Source organism: Miniopterus natalensis, chromosome 5 (genome assembly GCF_054644295.1).
Source record: "Miniopterus natalensis isolate mMinNat1 chromosome 5, mMinNat1.hap1, whole genome shotgun sequence".
Taxonomy (NCBI): domain Eukaryota; kingdom Metazoa; phylum Chordata; class Mammalia; order Chiroptera; family Miniopteridae; genus Miniopterus; species Miniopterus natalensis.
Window position 1 is genome coordinate 12,045,651 of NC_142085.1, and position 24,630 is coordinate 12,070,280.

A 24,630-nucleotide genomic window follows, 5' to 3' on the forward strand; every position below is an offset into this window, starting at 1 on the left:
TAAGCTAATTTGGAAGTAAGTGAATTGTCCTAATTCCTAGCAAAGCTTGAAAATACAATAGGCCTTTTTTCAGTGCATGTAAGAATGAATTTAAGGAACAAGCAAGGGCTATCTTTTGACAGGTCTTACTTCGCAAGTAGAGAAGGCTTCTGCTGTGGAAATAAGGTTTAAATGACTGAATTTATGAATCTCATGACCCTCCCATTTGACAATTCTATACCCCGTGTGTGAAACTGGTCTTCATTGGTTCCCACAACTCACCTTTGACACATGGCCGTTCTCGGACCTCTTCCTCCCCCAGCCCTTTATTCCTTACTTTCCTCTTCCCACCTTTCCCACACCTCCCATCCACAGACACGATCTGCTTTGCAGGACATACAGACTCGCACCTATGCCCAGTTCCGAATGAGCCTGCAAGCCCCCGAACCCTTGCGGTACTCCCCGAGGCAGCCTTTCTCCTTTTAAGAAAGAGCATGCTGGACAGTTTACAAATTAAACACAGTCTCATTTAAATATTTATTTTATTTCAGTCTGTAAGTATTGCTACTTAAGTTGCTCACATAAATCCATTCCATCCAAAAAGGAAATGTCAAGTGCTTCTTGCAGCGGGAGCACGGCTGGCATGGCCCACCCGACCCAAAGACCCTCCACTGCAGTCTACAGAGAACCACCAACCCGATGCTCTTCCTCTCTGGGCCTTGGGAGATTTTCAGAATCAGTTTGGTTTAAAGCCATCAAATGTCAATCACGGCAGGGAAGACCACTGAGCTGATTTCTGGGTTCACTGGTCATAATCCATCCTAAATGGCTGCCGCCTCTGGAAGACCTGGGGTAGGGGCTCTTCCCAAGTAGCAAGCACCGGGCACACAGAGCCCCAGGCCGAGGGCGGAGAGGCCAGTGCCACCTCGCTGAAGGCTTTAGGACCGAGCCGGGCGGGTGGGCGCTGGGAGGCACGATTTATGAGTTTCGACCTAAATGCTGCAAATGACGACGGGACCGTGAGTTCCTGAGCCCTTGTATTGCCTTCCGCTCGTTAGTTATTTTACAGTCCAGCCTGTTTTCCCGCACAGGAAGGCGGGGGGTTAAACATGAGGCATGTGACAGCCTGATCCCGTGTCTGCACCCCTGGCCCAAAATAAAGAGGTTAGTCCTTGAACTTTGAAAGCATTTTATACACAAGAAGGAATTAGCTTTTCCGTCCGCATCCTCCTCGGCATGATTCTGAACTGCTCCCGACAGAGCCCTCTCTTTTGTAAAATAAACACTTTATACTATGTGAAGTGCACATAAAGCTTCATTTTTGTTCAGTGTTCTTTACTCTCCACTGTGAAACGTTATTTCTGAGGAACTGAAACCCCAGAAGGTAACCACAACAAAAACACTTTAAATGTTTTTTTCTTTTTTTTTTAAAAATGATGATTCAAAGGCAGACTTGTAGAGAAGCCATAGCTGGGAGGGGGAAGGCAAATGCAGCCTCTGAAGGGAACTGTCCTAATTATTACCTAAATAACAAATGTTATACAACCACACTCAAGGACACAAGACAAAGCTCTACTTCAAAACTAGTGACTGAACAGGTAGGGGAAAAACAGCTGAAACCGGAAGGGAAATGGACTTAAGAAAAATGTGAATGGGGACAGTGAACCATCAGGCCACCAGTCCTCCAGGCCTCTGTTATCTGAAAATCTCCAATCTCACTGGTTCCCTTTTTTACCCCCCACAGTGTCTTCACTGAAATCTCAAAGTAGTGTTCTCACAGAACTAAATAATAGTTATCATTTTGTTAGGATTCAAAATTTCAATCCAGTAGCCATCAGGATCTTGAATAAATGCCAGGCCTTTCATTTTACCTGTAAAATGAAATGATGTTCATTATTAGAAAGACTTAAAAAAAAAAAAAACTAAAAAAATTTAAATATATTTTTATTCAAATTTTAATTTGCATTTCAATAAAGCATATCATTTTGTTTATAGTATTAATTTTTAAAAATCCCGTTGTCAGTGTTGCCCAAATGCATGTTTTTCACAATGACTAATATTCTATCTTCTACACACAGCTGGAAACCAACTCTAAAAACTGTGGGACAGGCTACATCTTTTAGGTATCAGGTGATTCCTTCATTTTCACAATATCACTTCATGCTACCAGCTGAGTAGTTACAGAAATTGTCTTATTTTTAAATAAATAAATAAATAAAAACAAGGGGATTTTTTTCCACTGATTTTCAGAGAGAGTGGAGGGGAGGGAGGGAGAGAGGGAGAGAGAGAGAGAAACACTGATGTGAGAGACACATCAATTAGTTGCCTCCTGGACACACCCTGACGGGGCCGGGGATCAAACCTGCAACCCAGTTACATGCCCTTGACTGGGAATCGAACCCAAGACCCTTCAATGCAAGGGCCAATGCTCTAACCACTTAACCACACTGGCCAGGGCAGAAATTGTCTTACTTTAAAGAAGAAGAAAATAAGGGGCTGCTCGAGGGAATAGGTGGCATGGCTTACTCACAGCCAAAAGGCGCACAGGCTTGAGTCATACAAACCCTGTCAAGACCATTCTGTGTAACCCAAGGTCTGCCACTCAGGTTCTTTCTCACAGGAATTCATAACTGGGACTGAAAGGCTAGTAGGTCTAGCAGTAGAGCTGTTTGCTTAAATGGGAAAATGTGACCTCAGAAATGTATTACAGGACCAAGATGCTGAATTAATTGACTCCTAGCCCTGGTTCCTCTCCCCAAGATCAACCCCAGAGGAACACAGATGGCAAGTGGAAAAAAAAAAGTAAGAACCGCTTGGGTGACGGTTGGCAGAGGAACTGTGGGGATGGGGTGGGATGACTGTTTTAACAGAGACTATGTGGAAAGGGGTACTTTTGGCCTGGACCAGAAGACAGTCCATCATAGCTGCGGGAGAATAAACAGGAGTTTTGTTAGTTTGGCCCTTGCTGGTGCCTTGGGCATCAGGACCCACCCTCACACTGGGGGAGTGGGGAGAGTGGAAGAGGGTTCGTGCTACTGGTTCAGACGTCCTCAGGAGTAAAAAAGGACACTACAAAAGCCTGCGGGGACTGAGAAAGACATGTGGGAACTGACTGATCTCCTCCAGCCTTCACTTTCCACACAACCAGGTTAGGGGATGGCAATCTCAGGAATGTCTCCTACTAATACATGAGGGACAAAGAGGGAAGATCTCAGCCAAAGACTTGTTCTGGGAATGTGAAGTGTTTAATTCTCATTTTCAGGTGCCTAGGGATCTCTGCCCAGTCCATCTTCCTGAGATCCCTGTGTTGTAAGGACTGAATCTGGCCTTCCCCCATTCTCATTGCCTGATGGACTGGAATAGCTAATAGTTGCAGTAAAAAAATGCCCTCTGAGACAAAAATAACAAGAATTTGAGGAACATAACCATAAAACAACAGGTTATAGATTCAAACAGAAAAACAAATATTAGACCGATGGACCAAGAAAGATTTAAACCTATAAAAGTGAGGAATATGATATATAACCAGTATGAAACAAGCACAAGAAAAGTTAAAGGAGCCAATCAAACTCAGCAAGCAAAATTATAATAGCTGAAATAACACAATAGGTGAGAACCACAAAAGATGAATATCAGAAGAGATGCATTTGAAGAAAAATTAGCTATCTGGCGTAAGGACAGAAAACAGGCCTCTCCTTTTCTTTGTTACGGTTTTTCCACAATGTATGAGAAGCACCTGGTAATTAAACCCCGAGATTGTTGGCTCTTCTGATTCAAACAGTCCCCCGTCCCCCCCTTTTAACCACTCCTGGATAATCTGCACTAAGAAGTCTCTAGCTAGTAGAAAGTTCCTTCCCCCGCCTTTCAGACAAGCCTCTCCCGTTGAACTCTTTATAACTCTTGTTCTAAGCTTGTTGTACAGACGTGGCAAATTCTGATAGGCCACCTCCTCAGTGCATCTGCCTGACTGTCTTCTGGAAAGCAAACAAACTAACTTTTCAGGACAACTCCCAGCATCTGGCTAACTTCACAGGAGCCCGCCCTCCCTTGTCGCTTAGCAACAGCCTGCCCTTTCTAGGCCAGCCACTTTCTCTGCCGCCTTGCGCTGATCCCATCAATGTCCGGCCCTTTCCTCCTTTGGAAAGTAAAATACATTTCCTCACTGTATCTCTTTTCTTAGTTGTGAACTCTCTCACAGCTCCAGTCACCAGCCCAAACCCTAACAACTGGTATGACAGTTTGCGGAAATGTCCTAGAAAGAAGGCAAGGACAAAGAAATAACAAATTTAAAAAGCTTCCAGAACAAAACAGAATATACAAAGGAATACAAATCAGCCCTGGCCGGGTAGCTCAGCTGGTTAGAGCATCATCCCGATACACCAAGGTTGTGGGTTCAATCCACGGTCACAGCACATACAAAAAGCAACCAACAAATGTATAAATAAGTGGAGCAATAAAGCAATGTTTCTCTCTCTCCTCCCCCCTTTTCTTTCTAAAAATCAATAAATTTTTTAAAAATCAAAACACAAATCAGACAGATTTCCAACTGCAAAACTGGATGAGAAACTAAGACAATGGAGTTCTATTTCCAAGACTGAAGAAAAATAAATCTAAAGTTTTATATTCAACAAAACTGCCATTCGTGTATAAAGGCATGGTTCCCAGGCATACAGCCTCAAAAGTTTGTCTCACAAACCCTTTGAAAGCAGTTTGGGTTGAGGTACTTAATAAAGGGACAGAAAAATCTAAAAAATGCTGTAAGAGATGTATGGAGAAAGGGTGATCAAATACCTTGATACAGTCTATATTATCTTTTTGAAAAAATGAATAATATCCCAGTCTGGGCAACAGTAACATGATGGGGGTAGAAGGAAGTTCTTTTCCTATTAAAGAAGATATTTGGATATCAAATCCTTTAATTGAAAAAAAAGAGAAAGGATTAAAATGAAAACTGAAATAATAAATTATGATGGCAGAAACAGATTTAAGTAAAATAAATTATAATACATATAAATCCAACAAAGTCCAGATATATACTATTTCAAGAGACAGGTATAAAACATAGGACGTGTAAAGGTTGTAAAAGATGAAGAAAGGACACCAGGCAGTTATGAACTGAAGAGATTTTGTACAGTTATATTAATATCAGCATACACAGACTTTAAGGAACTTACTTTGGGGTGACTAGATAACACCCGAGATAGTGAGAGCTGGTGGCCGATGAGAGAATGTGGTGGGGCTGGAGGGGAGGTGAGGAGCCTAGGTCTTTGATGGCTCCCCATATCCTGTGTCTAGTCCCTCGTGAAACCACCCTACTCCTCTGGCTTTCAGTTCTTTAAAATAAGCATGTATTCTTCCAATAATCTCCCTCCTTTCCTTAAACTGACTGAAGTAGATTTCTTCCAACTTCCTTGCAACCAAACGGTTTTACTACAACAGTGCCTTCCCCGTGGGCACTCAGGAAATGTTCTGTAACTAAAGAGAGGCCCAAAGAAAACGAAGAGCAGACTCACCATCATCAGGTTTCTTCACAAACTTGACGCCCAGTTCTTCAAATCTTTTGCAAGCACCGTGTACGTCAGGAACAGCAATTCCAATGTGACCTTAGGTGGCACCCCCAAAACAAGGCAGAGAAAAGGAAGACATCATTACAGCAGGGTAGCCAAGTGCCACAAGTGGCTTCCAATACTAGCATATTTCATAACAAAAGGCATCCAAAATCAGACTGAACCAAGTAGGTTCAAAAACTATAATATACAGGATGGGGCAAACGTTAGGTTTACAGTTGTTTATATGGAAAATAATACAGTAAATAATAATCATTCAAGAATAAACTCTGTGTTTCACATACAACTGTAAACCTGCTTTTGCCCCACCCTGTATTAACAAGAATCTAAGTCTAGCCCTGGCCCGTGGCTCAGCTGATTAGAGCATTGGTCCCATACACTAGGGGTAGGGAACCATTTTTTTTGCCAAGGACCATTTGGGTATTTATAACATCATTGTCGGGCCGTAAAAATTATCAACTTAAAAATTAGCTATGAAAAGAGCTCCTAGATTTATTGAATTTCGAGTCCTGCTTGTGGCTGCCTTTGCAGGACCTGACCAAATGTCTTCTCGGGCTGTATATGGCCCACGGGCCGGACATTCCCCACCCCTGCCATATACCAAGGTGGTGGGGTTGATCCCTGGTCAGGGCACAGACAAGAAGCAACCAATGAATGCATAAATGGCTGGAACAACAAAATCAATGTTTCTCTCTCTCAAATCAATAAATAAATAAAAATTTTAAAAAAAGAACCTAAGTGTAACTGGCTGGGTATAATGATTTAGTCATACTTAATAGGTTCATGGTTGACACTGACTATATAGCAGCCAATTTAAGCCTGTAATGCCGTTATCTCTACTGAAAGATTTTATAGTTCAAGGCAGAAGTGTATGCTAGCAAAAACCAAGATTATTATTAAGCATAGTTTTTGTTTTTTTAAATTAAAAAGTCTACTGGAAATATAACACACACATTGAAAAATAAAATCACTCTGAGAGAGATATAAAGTTTAGACTGAGGCTATGAGATTAAACAGCCCCTAAATAAAATTATTTGTGCAAATAAAAATAACCATACTCCTAATAAATTAAGTCTTAGATTTGTTACAATCATAAATAGGTACACAATGCAAAAAGCACACAAACCCATATACATTACATGCAAACAGGGAAACATACCAAATCCTCGAGGGTCTGAGTTGCCACTGTGGTAGCTCTGGGTCTCGTCATCCTCAGTGCCCCAGTTGCTATAAAGGGAGGGGAAACACGATTACAACTGACCTGGAGAACAGATATTCTGAAAAGAGTTGCAGCAATCTGTCTTTAAAACCTTAGCATATATATATATGCATGTAACGTACATAAATATATTACTTACTATACTTGGTCTAATCTCTGCTATTGTAAATGTTAAGTTTTCAGCTAGGGAAAGAGCAAACAAGGAAAGTGTGATTTTAACTAGACTACGAAGAGTAAACAAGGCATCTAGATAACAGTAACAAAAGCACCTAATGTTTATTGTGCTGATTAAATCCTCACAACAGCTCCATGGGCCATACTTGAGTCTCTCCATTTTATAAATGAGGCTGTCACTTAAGGAAGTGACATAACTTGTTCAGGGTCGCAGAGCTATTGTCAGAGTCAAGACTCATGTCTAGGTCTGTCTGATTCCAGAGCTGTTTTCAACCAGGGACACACTAAATCATACACCCTGAAACAAACACTGTTGTTCACCGGTTGTTAAAGAGAGCACAGAAACAACATATGGAATAAAGAGAAGGGAGAAACCTACTTTAACATTTTATGAAGACTTAGTTGTGGTACCTAAACATTTGTTAGATATAGTTTGGCAAATACCTGGCCATTTCGGTCTTAGATCCTCTATGTAGAAAGCAAGTGACCTCACTTGTCCTACCTCTGCCACAAGAACAACGCAAAGACTAAGGATCCATGAACAACACTCCAACATACTGTTATAAATGCCGTTTAGGTCGGCCAGGTTTGAATTAAGCTGGTAAGGAAAAAAGGTATAAGAAAAAAAAGCTTGTAAAAAGTGCAGAACATATACAAAGCTGAAAACTCATACTTACTGTGTCAGTTCAAGCGTAGCTTTCCTGGAAAACACCCATGCTACTTTTTCATCTTTATCTTTTGGGATGTCATTTTTATCCTCATAAGCCAAGAAATAGAGTGAAAATTTCATAGTGGGAAAATCTAATTTTTGGAGTAGCCTGAAATTAAACAACAAGCCAGAATTAATTAACAACAGGAGAGGTCGATTCATACTAAAATCAACATAACAATTTTCAAGTTCTACTAAGAATAAGACATGGGTTTAGTGAGGCCATTTTGATAGAAAAAGCAGGGTAAACCAATGAAAAAGATCTCATTTAAAAAAAAACTATTCAGCCCTGGCCAGTGTGGCTCAGTTGGTTGGAGTGTCATCCTGTGCACCAGTCCTGGTTCGATTCCCTGTCAGGGCACACATCTAGGTTTTGGGTTCGATCCCTAGTCGGGGTGCCTACAGGAGGCAGCCGATAGATTCTCTCTCTCACATTGATGTCTTTTTCTCTCTCTCTTCCTCTCCCCCTCCCTCCTTCTAAAATCAATAATAATTAAAAAAATATGACCTCGGGTGATGATTAAAAAAAAAACCCCAACCTATTCATCTGTAAATATCAGTGAAATAAAAAAAAATTTTAAAAAGCAAACTTTTATAATTTGTCAATTCTTCAAATATCATTAATTCTTCAAATATAATGACACTTAGCTGGAATTATGGTACTTGTTTATAAATGGCAAAAGGTATCTTCAAAAGAAAATGTTATTTTCAGTGAAAAATACAATGTATTACTAAATTGTCCTTTCAGATATATGACATTCAGTTAAAAAAATAAATGCACTGATAGTATATGACTTTCTAACCACTAACCTGGACTGGACATCTGAAACTAATACAAACAACATTAAATGTAAACTGTAATTGAAAAATAAAATTTAAATTAAAAAATAAAAATAAAAAAGAGAAAATAAATAAATAAATGCATTAACTTCTTACTAAGCCAAAACTTCTAGGAAAAATATTGAAGATACAAGGTAAGAGAGAAGAAAGGACAGATTACTATCACAGAAGGTGTGAATGTCAGCAGTTAAGCGGTTAACAGCATCAAAACCTGCAGGAAGGCCAACCAGGAGTGAGACTGAGAACAGGTGACCAGGCATGGGAAGGTCCTGGGCAGCGCTGGACTGGGAGCGAAGGGGAGGGGGCAGTCACAGGGCTGGTCCTCTTGCAGGGCTGGGCAAGGACTCTCCTCCAATAGAGAAGACAAGCTTCTCTGTAGGCCGCGAGGAAAGTCAGTGGAAAAGGAGACTGACAGGAGAGGAAGGGTGGACGATGGCTAGTCCTGAAGTTTTAAAGGGAACTGAAGTTACGGCCTATAAAGCGAGTTTGGAGCATGAGAGGCTTTTGCAAGGAGTCGGGTCGAATGGGGGTGCATCCAGCGCCGCGCTCCTCGGACTCCGGAGGGTTAAATGCTCCAAGGCGGCCTCATTTATAATCCAAGGAGGGAATGACTGAAGCACAGCAAGTGAAAAGTTTCCAGAGTTCTCCGAATCTTTTCATTACCTCTGCCGTGCAACATGCCGTGGCGCACCGAAATCCCCGCACTGACTTATCAGATTTACTCTACGTATCTGTTTATCACAGAGAATCAAGCACCGCAATCAAGACGCGGCCTCTGCCCCTGACGCAGGCCTCAGGCCCTGCAGACCAAGGGTGGGAGTGCGCACTCGGCCCAGCTGAAACCTGCTTTCTCAGCTGAGCGCCTCTCTCAGAACAACGGCTTGGGGGCTTTGAAAAACAAGGTCAACCCTGGAGTCAGTCAGACCCGGCTTCAAATTTGGGGCCAGTAGCTTAATGGTTAAGCTTTGCTTTCTTCCTTCATGTGTAAAGGGCAGCCACCTTACAGGCCTGCTCTGAAGAGGGAATGGAATACCCTGTAAGACGCCTGCACACGGCAAGTGTGCAGTTTTCATTCTGTCCTTTACATATGCCATGAATATATGCAAAATACTTTTTCTGAAAAAAATTACAAAAATTGTTTACAGCAGTTACCTTTTGGGAGAAGAACTGGGAGAGGGAGCTTATTACTTTTCATTTTGTATTTTTCTGAATTGGTTGGATTTTCTAAACAGACATATACCGTATTACCCAAACTTTTCTCTCAATGTCAATGGATTATCTATGCAGTAAAGATCATTTTACTCTTTATCTGTATTATCAAAAGCAAACAGAAAACCTCAAATCAAGAAAAATGAACAGGCGCTCTCCCTCCTGGGAGCACGCCGAGCCTTTCCTGTCCCCCCCCCCCCCCAAGCGCCAAGGGCCTTCCTGCCTCTGTAACTTGTTTCCCAGCCTACACAGCCCAGCTGCTCACTGCTGCTACCTCTGTAATGTTCTACAAAAATTTTCTCTTATAATTTGAAAAATAAAAATAAATACACTTTAAGAATTACAAGATCAGTGGATATTACCTGTTTAGCAAAAGAAAACACATCCTATAAAAATGGGACAGGTGGCCAGTTTTAGATAAACTCATTCATTTTCTAAGATATATGTCTTTATGTCTATGTATTTTCTGAAGTAAACAAGAGGCTAAAAGTGGTTATAGCATCCAAAGGGTCTAAGACACACTACGGATTTTACTGGCAGCTCTGAGAGAAGGGAGTTGGAGAAAATACAAGTACTGGTGTCCCGCTGCCCAGTGAGCCTGGCTGGGACAGAGAGGAACTTGCCAGAAGCCCTGGCCAGGGAAGCCTAGTGCCAGACTGCTGGCCACAAGGACTTTTGTGACTTATGAAGCAAACTTTCACCCATTTTTAAAAATAGATCTGAAAACATTCCCTATATTTGCAAAGCTATGTATTTAAAAATTACAGGCCCCAATAAACAGTTTACTTACGTCATTCCAAGAACTCTAGTATAAAAATCCAAAGACTTCTTAGGATCCTTAATTCGCAGCATGGTCTGCTGCAACAGAAAATCCTAAGGAGAAACAGTATATATTAAAAACCTTTCAGTTTTACCACTTGTTCTCAACATTAACTGTGCTTTCTATAACAAGATGCAAACAGTCTACCACTGTAACATAATGTTTAAGAAGAAAACTTTGTTCCTTCTGCCTACCATGGAATCACCTGGAAACTTGTGACCAGAAAATACCTTTGGGCAGAGAGCCCAAGTTTTAGGTATTTTCTGGTCAGAAGGGTGGAGCAGGACCCAAGTACCAGGGAGTTTACACCCCAGGAATGACCCTCAACCAATAACGGATAAAAAACCTGGCTTCCTTGCCCCTTAGTGGGACAATTCTGAGGCAGGTTCCAGTCTCTCGGAGGCGTCCCAGCAAGACGGAACCCAAATGCCCTCACTCTTACACACTTTGTATTGCCTCTGTTCCCCACTCCAGAGATTGCTTTGACTACCTCCCGAAGAAACTACTGAGAACCAAACCCTTATCTCCAGTCTGCTTTTGGGTATCCCATTACAGAGTCCAATCACCACTGTAAAATTTGTTGAATGAATGCATAAGTGCCCTTACAGAACTATATATTGGGAATCATAGCAAGGAGTTACAAGATTCTAAACTCCTAAGTAACTAAAAGGGTAAAAAGTTACTGTCTCTAACACCATTGTGAAAATGTCCAATTTAAAAATCAGGAAACAAAAGGATTGATTTGCCTGATAAAAGGGGAGAGCATATAACCCATGGAGTTAAGATTATTATTAGCATTAATAATTTGCCTAGGGGGTCTGGCATCATTAGGGGATTTAACTTCATTAGGTACTTAACTATGAGGTATTTATATCCCATTTAATAGATGAGAAACATATTGAGGGTGATTAAATTAATTGTCCCAACTTCCTGATGCTAAGCTCAGGTCTTCTACCACAGATGTCTTCCAGACCATGAGCCTGTTAACTATGTTTGCGCTTCCTAACATTTTTATTCTTGTCATACCCAAGGACTTGACAAGACATGCCTGAAAATTATGACCTCTCCCTTCACAGCCACAAAGACATCTCTCCCCATGACTCACATCATACAAAATACAAGTATACTTGATTCATTCAGCATCATTAGGAAATTATGTTTCTATTTGCTAAATTTTTAAGTAACCAAATTTTACTCTTATTGCAAGCATTAAAATGCTCATTGAAAACAAAACTAGACTAAAAACTATCTTAATAAGCTGATCTTAATGAATGTAATAGCTTAATCCTTCATTCACAGCTTATAACCACATAGAAGGCAGCTGGCTCTGAAGTTACATTTCTAGAATATTTGGATAGCTTTTCTCAGTCAAGCGCTATACTCCTCTAAGTCTCAGTTTCAGCCAACAGCGGAAAAAGAGAGAAGCCGCTCCTGACATCCAGGCACTGGCCTGGCACTCATGATTAGGCCTTGGTTCCTCCCGCGGAACATACCTGCAAATACACCTACAAAGCTGCCCTGCAACTGCGATGAAGTGATACAGAAATAAAAGCTGCAGAACCAATTCCGCTTCATACTCCTGTTCCAGCCAAGACAGTCCCCTCTCCCAGCGAACGTGAGTGACCACGGCTTCTCTCAGTTGCAATGTTTGCTTGAGGCAGGCTTCGGACCAAAACACGGGTCCGACCACAGGCAGTTAGAAAGGCTGTGCTGCTTCATAATTAAGCTGTCCCGCTACTGATCCCTTTCACAGCCATGGTGTTCTCATGTGAATAAAGTGAATCAAGTCTCTACCTGGCAGGCCTCACGGGGACAGCTGTCTCCCTCACACCAAACGCAATGCACAGCCAGTGCACTGCAGTCTCTGGAGGTAGTTGCAGGAAAGGACTACATTTTAAAGATGTTCCTGGTTATTCTGTCAAACACTAATTGCTGCTGTGACGAACTCTGTAGATGGAATTAAGGTTACTAATCAGCTGACCTTAAAATATCCTGGATTATCTGGGTGGGTTCAATGTAATCCAATGAGACATTAAAAATTGAAGAGGAGCCCACCCAGGCGTGGCTCAGTGGTTGAGCGTCGACCTAGGATCCAGAAGATTGAGGTCCGATTCCTGGTCAGGGCACATGCCTGGGTTGTGGGCTAGATCCCCAGCAGGGGCGTGCAGGGGGCAGCCGATCAATGACTCATCACTGATGTTTCAATTCTCTCTCTCCCTCTCCCTTCCTCTCTCTGAAATCAATAAAGATATATATTTTTTTAAAAAATTGAAGAGGAACCCAGAAGAGACTGAGAGATTGCAAAAAATGTGGAAGCAGAGAGGTGTGGCAGGAGAGGAAGTCAGATTCCAAGGTTGAGAGGATTCAATGTGCCATTGCTATCTCAGAGATGTAGGGGCACATGTGCAAGGAGTTAAGGATGACCCCCAGCTGACAGCCGGCAAAGAAATCAGGACCTCAGTCCTACAACCGAAAGGAACTCAATTCAGCCAATAACCTGAAGGAGTCCAGAAGGACTTTCCCCCAGAGACTCCAATGAGGAGTCTGTTTTGTTATTATTTTTTTGTTGCTATTGTTTTTAATTGATTTTAGAGAGAGAAGAAGGGAGAGGGGGAGAGAAACATTGATGTGAGAGAGAAACATCGATCGGTTGTCTCCCATATGCACCTGGACGGGGGACCGAACCCACAACCTGGGCATATGCCCTGACTGGGAATCGAACCAGCAACCTTTCAGTGCACAGTACAATGCTCAACCAATTGAGCCACACCAGCCAGGGCTATTTTTAGTTTTTTAATTTAAATTTTTTTTCAATCGCAGTTGACATTCAATATTATACTTATTTCAGGAGTACAGCATAGTGGTTAGACATTTATATAACTTACAAAGTGATCTGATAAGTTTTGTACCCACCTGGCACAATACAGTTACTACAATATTATTAACTATATTCTCTATGCTTCATTAGACAATTCTTAACTTTCTTTTTTTTAATTGTCACCCAAAGATATTTTTTCCATTGCTTTTCAGACAGTGGAAGGGGGAGAAAGAGAGAGAGAGGGGAAAGAGAGAGAGAAACATTGATGTGAGAGAGACACATCAATTGGTTGCCTCCTTCACGCACCCCGACCAGGGCTGGGGATTGAGTCTGCAAATGAGGTACATGCCCTTAGCTGGAATCAAACCTAGAATCCTTCAGTCCGCAGGCCGACGCTCTAACCACTGAGCAAACTAGCCAGGGCGGACAATTCCTAACTTTGTCTTTCCCTTACCTTGTTTTAAACTGGGAACAACAAATGTAAGATGTTTTTAATGCCTAAAGTATCTTTATGTTTTCTGGGATGACCACTAGGTAAGAAAAGTTTGTTCCTCTGCCTCATAAAAAAGAAAAATAATACAAATAATCAGGTTGGGGGTGGGGGTGGGGAGCATTCTCCAAATTTAATTAACTCAAAACTAATGTGTAAAAACTTTAACAGTACAACCAAGGATGTTTCTAGTGCATGTCCATGTGCCTACAATATAACCCTGACAAAATTATAAAGACAGGGCAGGGGGGTGAACCAAAGGGTCAACATCCCTCTAAATGGACCTGTGTGTGTGTGTGTGTGTGTGTGTGTGTACAAGATGTGATACTTAGGAAAAAATTCATTTGTATCTATGGATGTCCAAGTGCTCCAGCACCATTTGTTGAAAAGGCTATCCTTTCTCCACTAAACTGCTTTCCTATTTTTGTCAAAAATCTGTTGGGCATATTAGTGTGGGCCTATTTCTGGGTTCTCCATTCTGTTCCACTGATCTGTGTTTACTTTTCTGCCAATACCACAGAACAGTGACTACTGTCGTTATATAGTAAGTCTTAAAAAGCAGGTAAAGTAATTCCTTCCACTTTATTTTTTTCAAAATGATCCTAGTTTCTTTGTCTTCCATACAAATTTTAGAATACTGCCTATAAGTTGTTATAGGGATTGTGTTAAACATGTGTATCAGTTTGTGGAGAATTAACATCTTTACTATGCTGAGTCATCCAACCATGAACACAGTATGTCTCTCCATTTACGTAGATCTTTCTTGATTTATCAGCACTGGGGGATTTTCAGCATACAAGTCCTACACATGTTTGTTAGGTTTATACCTAAGTATTTAATTTTGTTGAGCAATTGCAAATGGTATTGTATTTTAAATCTTGGTGCTCATATCCTTTGTTAGTATATAGAAATACAATTAGCCCGGCCAGGCGTGGCTCAGCGGTTGAGCGTTGACCTAGGATCCAGGTGATCGAGGTTCGATTCCCGGTCAGGGCACATGCCCAGGTTGCGGGCTCGATCCCCAGTCGGGGGCGTGCAGGAGGCAGCCGATCAATGGCTCTCTCATCATTGATGTTTCTCTCTCTCTCTTCTCCCTCTCCTTTCCTCTCTCTGAAATCAATGAAGATATATATTTTAAAAAAATACAATAGATTTTTGTATGTTTATGTTGTATCCTGTGACCCCCTGAACTCACGTATTAGTTCTAAGGTTTTTGTAGATTTCAACAGGGTTTCCTATATAGAGGCTTGTCATCAGACAATTAGGGAGTTTCATTTCTTCCTTCCAATCTGTATGACTATTATTTCCTTTTCTTGACTTCCTGCTCTGGCTAGAATTCCTAGCATTATGTTGAATAAGAGTAGTGAGAGCAGACATCCTGGGCCTCATTCCCCCAAATTAGGAAGAAGCCATCACCAGTATAACGTTAGCTGTAAGGCTTTTATAGATGCTCTTTATCAAGTGGAAAACGTTTCCATTCCTATTTTTTCTGAAATAAGAAAAACTAATCATAAATGGTATTGAATTTTGTCAAATGCTTTTTCTACATCAATTAATATGATCATGTTTTTCTTCTTTAGCCTCCTAATGTGGTGAATTACTCTAATTTTTGAATATAGAACTAGCTTTCCATACCTGGAGTAAACTCCACTGAGTCACAGTGTGTAATTCCTTTTATAGATGCTGAATTCTATTTGTTAATATTTTGTCAAATATTTTTATGTCTATATTCATGAGGGATATTGGTCTGTAGTTTTTCTTTTTGCCCTGTCTTCACCTGGTTTTAGTATCTTGGTGATACTAGCTTTATAAAATGAATTGGGAAGTGTTTCCTTCTCGTCAATTTTCTTGAAAGGACTGTGTATAATTGCTGTCAATTCTTCTTCAATGCTTGTAAGAATTTTTCAGTGAAATCATCTGGGCCTGGAGATATGTTTTTGGAAGATTATAAATTATGAATTTTACTTCCTTACATTATAGAGCTATTCAAATTACTTATTTCATATTGGGTAAGTTATGACAGTTTTGTGTTTTTCAAGGAATTGTTTCTCTTCATGTAAGTTGCCTAATTAATGTACATAAAGTTGTTTTTAGCACTCCCTTATTGCAGCGATTTTCAACCTTTTTCCTCTCACGGCACACATAAACTACTAAAATTCTGCAGCATACTAGGGAATATATTACATAGGATATCCCCTCAAAAACATATATACACACTTTGAACAATTATAAAGGCAGTGTTTATTAAAATACATTTCATTTTCAAAATCGAGCCATCAAATCTTAAAGTGTATATACATTTTTGGGGGGAAACTCTGCATACTTTGCAAATCTGACAAAAAAGTATAATTTTGATTCATTCATACCAGTCGGCTATTGTGTTGGCCACTGTCATTTTTATTGTTGTTGTCATTTTTTTATCTGCCAATCTAAGGGAAAAGAGGTCAGTGCCCCTGACTAGTCAAACATTGCATGTTCTAAAAATTCTTGCGGCGCACAGGTTGAAAATCGCTGCCTTATCGTCTTTCTGATGTCTGCAGTCTGAGGTGGAATTCCCTATTTCATTCCTGACGCTGGTAATTTGTGTCTCCTTTTTGGGGCAGTCTTGCTACAGTTTACCAATTCTAGTTTTTTTTCCTAAGAGCCAGCTATGTTTAATTGATTTTCTCTGTTTTCAATGATTTCTACTCTTTATTATTTCCCTTCTTCTGCTTTTGAGTTAATCTGCTTTCCTTTTTCTAGGTTTTTGAGGAGGAAACCTAAATTACTAATTTGAGACTTCTCCTCTTTTCTAATGTATGCAGTAAGTGCTATAAACTTCCCCCTTAGCACTGTTAGCTGAGATTGCTCTTTCATTTTCATTCAATGTATTTTTAAAACTTTTCCCTTTGGAATTCTCTTTGACCCATGGATTATTCAGAAACGTATTATTTAGTTTCCAAGTGTTTGAAGATTTCTAGCTCGATTCTACTGTAGTAGAAGAACACATTCTGTATGGTTTCAATTATTTTAAATTTGTTAAAGTTGGTCTTAGGGCCTGTGACACGGTCTATCTTGGATTATTTTCTCTGGGCACCTGAAAAAAAGGTGCATTCTGTTATTACTGGGTGGAGTGTTCTACAAATGTTGACTGCATCTTGTTTGCCGAAGGTGTTGTTGAATCAATCTACTTGCTAGTTTTCTGTCTAGGTCTATTCATTGTTGAAAGCGGAGTACTGAAGTCTATTATAACTGGGGATCTATTTCTCCTTTCCATTATATCAGTTTTTGCTTCACATGTTTTTGCAGTTCTGCTGTTTGGTGCACACACATTTCGGATTACTATATCTTCTAGATCAATTGACCCTTTTATCATTATGTAATGTACTTCTCTATGATCCTTTTCTCTGCTCTGGGGTCTATTTTATTTAATATTAATATAGGAACTCCTGCTTTCTTTTGATTAATGTTTACATAATATATATTTTCCCATCCTTTTACTTAACTTGCTTCTATCATTACATTGAAGGGAGTTTCATGTACACAGCATACAGTTGGGGTATGTTTTAATTTTTCTTTCCGTTATAATTGAGATATAATTGACCTATAGTACCATATAAGTTTAAGGTGTACAGCATAATGCCTTAAGTTATTACATATGTTGCAAAATGATCACCACAATAAATTCCATCATATATGGATAAGCTGGGGCATGTTTTTAACTCTATTCTGCCAATCTCTGTCTTAACTGGTATTTTTACATAGAATGTAATTATTGAAACATTAAGGCTTAAGTTGACCACTTTATTTATTTATCTTTTCCTTTGCCCTTCTGTGGATCACTGGAACATTTTTCCATAATTCAATTTTGATTTCTGAGTATGTTTACCTGTATTTCTTTGTATAACGTTTTTAGCGGTTGTTCTAGGTCTTCTGTTATATAGAGGGTGGGCAAAAGTAGGTTTACAGTTGTGAGTACATGAAACACAGTTCACTCTTGAATTATTATTTATTTATTACTGTATTATGCATTATTATTATTAACCTACTTTTGTCCACCCCTGTATAAGTAACTTATCACAGTCCCTTGGTGTCATCATTTATCAGTTTGAGTAAAGTATAGAAACCTTACTTCTCTTTACATCCCATCACTCTATCATTTATAATTGTCATAAAATATTTCCACTGCTGGGTTGGGGTGGAATTTCAGGATTCCCGTGTTTCTCCACTGATACAGCACAGGGGGAAAGCTGGTCACTTCCTGAGGAGATGAAAGTTCCGGCTCCCTGCTCGGTCTTCTCCGATACCACCCTGGCAGGGGCAGGTGGGCACCTCATTACAGCCTGTTGGGTAGACCAGCCTCCCCACTCAGCCTTCGCTGGCATAGGTGAGGCTGCAGCCACAGTTTTTTCTTATAATTCTCCCTCTCCAGGTGCAATTTACCAGTTGAGGTATCTTTACCATAAACAACATTCCCAAGGAACAAACACCATTTTTAATTGTTTCCTGGGAAATAATTAGAGTTAACCAAAGGTCAGATTATCATCAAAGAGGAAAGGGCTTAACTCTTTACCCCTAGTGTCCTATCTCCTACAAAACAAAAAGTGATAGTTTTGTTTTTTCCTGACTTTTTAAAATCACAATTGCCTTCAGTGAAAGATCCTTCTGGAAATACAAGTGTATCTGAGGGGAACAATGTTGTTTTACTACGTGCCAGCTGGCACATGGCTGATGCACAATATGGTACCATTTCTTTTTTCTTCACTACCTTCCTCCTTTTAGTGTTACTTCCCTGACTCAAACTAAAATGTAACACATGTTCCAGAAAATAACTCAGCCACTCCCTTTACATTCATTCTATCTTATCTAAATTGGTTTCATTTGGTCCTTTCCTTCCCACTGAGTAATTCAATAGCCAACGACATACTTCAGGGATACTTTCCCTATAGATAAGGGAGACAGAAATAGCTAGGAGACACAAAGGGATGTTTTTTAAGCTTAAAAATGACCTGTGATATTAGTAAACACACCTGCCAGACCACTCTTACAACAGGTGAGAGAAACAGGCAAATCCTAGAAGCCCTCAGTATCATGAGGCTTTTCAAATCTCATGCAAAGGGAGAAAAATACCAAGTGTGAGGGGAAAAAGTCTTCAGAGGAATATGGGTTAAAGGCTGACTCTACCGCTGTTACTGTGAGTAAATCACTACTGTTCTTAAACCTCAGTCTTCATGTCGTTAGACTGGGTTGTAAAGTAAACGGGGTAACGCATGGACGCGCCTAGCACAGTGCCTGGCGCAGAGCGAGCTACTCTGCTTATTATGATTCTTTCTGTCATTACTATAAAACACACCCAGGATTTCCACTACCAACTATTGCTTTTGATTCCCAAATTGCATTCCCCAGGCCATTCCTCTAACCTCAGCTCTGGAGTGATGTCTCCATCAGTCGACTCATCAGTTCCACCTGGGTTAAAATATTAAATTCATCACAGCCAAAATAAACACTCCTTCCTATATTGCCGTCAGGGAACACTAGAACCCCTTGGTAGCTCAAATCAGATACTTGGAGTCTTCATAGATTTCTCCCTCTCTACTTCTCCATAATCCAGTCCAAGCAGCCCATCACCCTGACTGATTAAATCCCTCTGGAATCTTTCTCCTTGCCTTTCTAATGATCATTACCCTGATCCTGGCTTCATTACTCCCTGCCTGGGTGACTGCAATAGCCTCCCTGGTCTCTGCTTCTTGCAGGCTTACAACGCAGTCCAGAGTGATCTTCCTAAAATACTACCAGATTGATCTTTGTATAATGAAAACCCAATTGTATCATTTCTGGATTGAAAATCCATCCTTCAGTGGTGCCTCACAATTTTTAAAGCAAAGCATCAACAGCAAGTACACAGGGTTGGTGCACACTTCTCTAACTTCATTTTTGTCACTACTCCCCTACACTGGTCATCTCAAACGTTTTGGATTTCATACCCTTATCAGTTCAAAGAAAGTATGTACCCCCAATAAATGTATATTTAATTATGTACAAATATACTAATAAAACACATATATTATAAAGCATATTTACCAAGTAGAAATCTTTACAAGGTGAGAAAAGCAAGCGAACATAATGGGACGGCTCATAATTTCTTTGAGCATCCCAGTGGCTGTTCTGTGCACCTTCCCCTCAACTTGCACTGCCTGTAACTTCAGTCTCATTGTGTTACCTGTAGGTCACTGCACCAGTGCTCTGATGTCACCGTGCTTTTATAGATACTGTGATTCTCTCTGCCTAAAACAGTCGTTCGTCCACCTGGCTATCGCCCTTCTTTCTTTCTCCTTTCCATTCCTTCTTTCCATTAGCCCTGCACCCAGCTCTACCAGGCTACCTCCTTTGTATTTGGTAAAACTCAGCTTAAATGTCAACATCCCTGAAAGTTTTCCTCAACTCCAGCACCTACCACTCCAAATTACTGTACCAAAGGACACTGATGGAAACAGTAGAAAGGCTGACTTTCAGATTACCACTTGGGAAAAGAAGTATTTGGCCTTATGAAGAAAGTCAGCCAAGTAAGACTGCCCAGGATATGGTCAGCTGTCTATTCTTTGGTCTGACTTTATGACAGAGATGCAAATGATCAACAGGCGAGTGGACTTGCCACCACTGCTGCTCTCTCCTTTTCCAAGCAGGCCCTCATCACTCATCTCACTTTCTGGAAGAGACTTTCAGGTGTCCTCATCACCTCAGGCTCGGATCCCTCCAATCTACTCAACAGAATGCTTCGAAATCCTGAATGGTTCCTCACTACCCATATAAAATCCAACTTGCTTAGATGTGGCACTCAAAGCTTTCTCCATGATCTGGATTCAACCTACCATTCTAGCTTTCTCTACCACTGCTTCACCGCTTAGATGACCCGATTTCAACCCAAAACACATAACTCACCTCTCCAGAACATGCACCACACTGCATCTTTCTGATATCTCAGCACATTTTTGCTCAGATGTTTCCTCCACCTAGAATGCCCTCCCCCATGTAATTCTGTCTCCCATGTGGTATTGGAATCCCATCCATCTTTCAAGGAATGGGCCCACCCCCACCTTCTGCTTAAGCAGCCCCTGATCCCCACAGATGAAATAAACCTTAAACTGTATCACTTTTCATAGTTTAGAGAACACCAATGCACTTTATCATCACAGTTTTCTTTCTGCTGCTTTTACAAGCAGCCCATGCGCCCTGCTAAAATCACTGCAGCCAATGACAGAACTGGGGGTTCAAATGTAGTTCTTCAGACTCCAAATATCCTGTGCACACACACCACAGATGCTACCTTCAAGAACTTCTACCTCCTGTGCTCCCAGGGTGCTTTCTAATTTCAACAGCACATTACTCCCAGTTCCACTGTATGTTAGAGTTGGTTTATGTTTGGTGAAGGGACTTCATCTTGTTCATTCCAGTAGCCTCAAATGTTTTTACATATAGCAGATGATCAGTCATCAAGCTAGATTTAATTCATTTAGGTTCTTAAATTTCCTTCATGTCAAGTTCCAAAATTAGTACTGAAATCAGTACTCCAGAAGTCGAATACGGTAGAGGCTGGGAGTGTGGGCTCCTCCCTGAGCACATTACTCAATACCTATGTGCCAGAGTCTCATTTGTAAAATGGAGATGATTATGCCTGCCTCATAGGGTTGTTGTGAGGATTAAATTAAGTAGTGTACTAAAGACAACAATCCAGGAACTGGCACACTCAATATATGATAGCTGCTAATACATATTCCATTTTATGTCCCCCACATAGTAGTACCTCAAAGGCCAAAAACTACTGATCTCAAAAAATAACTATACCGAATCACCAAGATAAATTTAGATTATGAGAAATGTAAATTAAGAATGCAAGGATGTGTACTGAATTTTATAAAGATCTCCCTGAAATCTTTTTTTTTTTTTACTAGCCCAGTATATAAAATCCCATTATTTGGGAAATTAACTTATACTGAATGAGTCCGTGAAATAACTAGGTATTACTATTAGAAGGTATACAAGTGTGAGAGAATGTGTGTGTGTGTACACATATATACCTTTCTTTCTTTCTCCTTAGTTTCGCAGTGACTAAGGTTTTGCCTCACCTAAGTACCAGATATTAGTCAAAGGCTTTAGCAATTACAGGTGGATGACTCTTCACCCTGAAGGCAAAGAGCAAGCAGGGACCAAAGTCATTCACCCTTCTCAGAGGGCTGCATAAAGCACGTTCAATCTTTAAGGAATTTAGAACCCACCCAGCCCAATGAATCGGTACACAAAGGCTTTCCTGACACTGCTGAGTGCCCGGGAGTACAGCCCCGCGAGTACTGTGTCTAATCTTGCCGACGCCGGCAAGCACCGCGCCTCGGTGAGTTCGTTACGATGACTCTTCCTGCAGACACGTGAGGCAAGCGGGAGGGACGAAAGCCTTCCCGATGCAACAGGTCATTCATTCCCCTACCGGGTCCCGGCGAAAGGAGACGACCGGTGAAGAAATTTCCAAGGTTCCTTTGGGAGCTAAGCTCCAAGATGCTGCGCTCTCTCCTCGGGCCACCACGCACAAGCGGGGCAGAAGCCGAAGCCAAGGAAAAGCGAAATTCTGGGCGCGGTTACCCCCAGGCCGACAGAGCCAGCTCGCGGGAGTCACGCCGGGCGCCGGGGCAGCGGCTGCAGGCGCGGCGGCCGGGGAGGGGCCGGAGGGACGGACCTTCGACCCGCGGGGGGACTTCAGACAGCGCCCTTCCGACCCGCGCGGCCCCTGGCCGCGGGCGCGCGCAACCCACAGACCGCGGGTCCGACTCTGCGTCAGCCGTCGCCGCCACTCACCATCCCAGAATTTAAAAGTTCATGCAAGTTGGGCTGCAGACTTGGAAATAACCTTAAGAAATGGGTCCTCTCCCGGATCCCCCCGCTGGACACCATTGGCCCTCTCCCCAGCCCATCCGGCCAGTCCAAGGCAGGCAGAGCTGCAGAGGCGGCCGAACGGGGTTGGAATCCAGTCCGAGCCGGGCCTGGCTGAGCCCGGGAATCGGCTGGCTCTTTGGACCCCCCAACCGCACCACATGCGGGCCCCGACTCAGGAGAAGTAGGTTTTGCGCCCACCTTGGTGCTGGGGTCCGGGTCCGAGCAGCAACCGAGGGCAGCCTGCTCGGTAAGGCCGCCGGACGCGGGCTGCGGTTCTGCCATGGCCGCGAAGCTGTATCACAGGCGAAGGTCCCCAGAACGCGGCTGGAACCCACACCCCGCCCAGGCCGAGGTGCCTCTCCCAGCGACCGCCTCCGGCGCCGGTGGGGGGGGCGGGGCCGCCGCGACTTCCAGCCAATAGCTGTGCGGAGAGCAGGTTGGTTCTGCGCTGATTGTGCGTCAGTGAGTCAGCGCCTCCAGCCACAGAACTACAACTCCCAAGGTGCCTTGCGCCCAAAGGGAGGACCGGTTGCGGGGAGCAGAAACTAGCACACACCCAAAAGTACCCGCCGGCTGCAAAGAGGGGCTTCTATGCGTTGTTTGGTGACCTAATTTTATTTCTGCTTAACTGTTAAAGTTCAGTAACCACCCATACCTCAGGGCTGCAACTTGGTAGGAAATTCAAATCTGATGGAAAGAGAATTGGGGGATATTCTTTTGAAAGTATGAGAACCTCAAAGTCTAAGTTAAACAGAACTGAATTATTAAAATAATTCTGACTTAGTCAAAAACCAAGGTTCAAGTCTTGGTTCCACTGTTTATTAGCTTGGAATAACCGAACCCTCTGAGTTCCTTGCAGGATTTTGTTGAAAATCAAATGAGATTTCAATCATTATTTCACGACTTACGAGCTAAAGGTCCAAAACTTTAAGTGTGTTTACGTTAATTCTATTAAGGTACATTTTTTAAAAAATTTCTGTTCATTGAAAGAATTACAGGGGTCCTCTTTTTTCCCCCGTTGTCCCTCTCCACCCCATCCCTACCTCCACCCCTCCAAGCCTTCACCACACTTTTGTCCGTGCCCATGGGTTATGCATATATACATAAAAATTCTGAGGTTAATACCCCCCCTTCCCTCTGAGATTCATCAGTCTGTTCCATGCTTCTATGTCTCTGGACCTATTTTTTTCATCAGTTTATTTTGTTCATTATATTCCATGTATGAGCGAGATCGTGTGATATTTGTCTTTCTCTTCCTGGCTTATTTTGCTTAGCATGATACTCTCCAGGTCCATCCATGCTGTCTCAAAGGGTAAGAGAGCTTTCTTTTTGACAGCTGCATAGTATTCCATGGTGTAAATGTGCCACAGCTTTTTATCCACTCATCTACTGATGGGTGCTTGGGCTGTTTCCAGATCTTAGCTATTGTAAATAACACTGCTATGAACATAGAGGTGCATATATTCTTTCTGATTGATGTTTCAGGAGTCTTAGGATATATTCCTAGAAGTGGGATCACTGGGTCAAATGGCAGTTCCATTTTTAATTTTTTGAGGAAACTCCATACTGCTTTCCATAGTGGCTGCACCAGGCTGCATTCCCACCAGCAGTGTACTAGGGTTCCCCTTTCTCGACACCCTTGCCAGCACATGCCATTTGTTGATTTGTTGATGGCAGCCATTCTGACAGGTGTGAAGTGATACCTCATTGTGGTTTTAATTTGCATCTCTCTGATAATTAGTGACTTTGAACATTTTTTCAAATGTTTTTTGGACATCTTTATATCCACTTTGGAGAAGTGTCTATATAGATCTTTTGCTGATTTTTTAATTGGATTGCCTTCTTTTGTTAAGTTGTATGAGTTCCTCAAATATTTTGGATATTAACCCTTTATCAGATGTGTC

At 41.6% G+C, this 24,630-nt stretch overlaps 1 protein-coding gene across 1 annotated transcript; it reads right to left on the bottom strand.

The window, feature by feature from the left end:
- Window positions 1-502: 502 nt before the first annotated feature.
- On the bottom strand, window positions 503-23,054 carry GLO1 (glyoxalase I). Its single transcript, XM_016223755.2, has 6 exons — window positions 22,925-23,054; window positions 10,488-10,570; window positions 7,617-7,757; window positions 6,706-6,773; window positions 5,493-5,582; window positions 503-1,850 (listed from the first exon to the last, which is right to left on the bottom strand). Exons 1-6 carry the CDS (start codon window positions 23,006-23,008, stop codon window positions 1,762-1,764), a joined length of 555 nt encoding a protein of 184 aa, XP_016079241.1. The 5' UTR covers window positions 23,009-23,054; the 3' UTR covers window positions 503-1,761.
- Window positions 23,055-24,630: the final 1,576 nt, after the last annotated feature.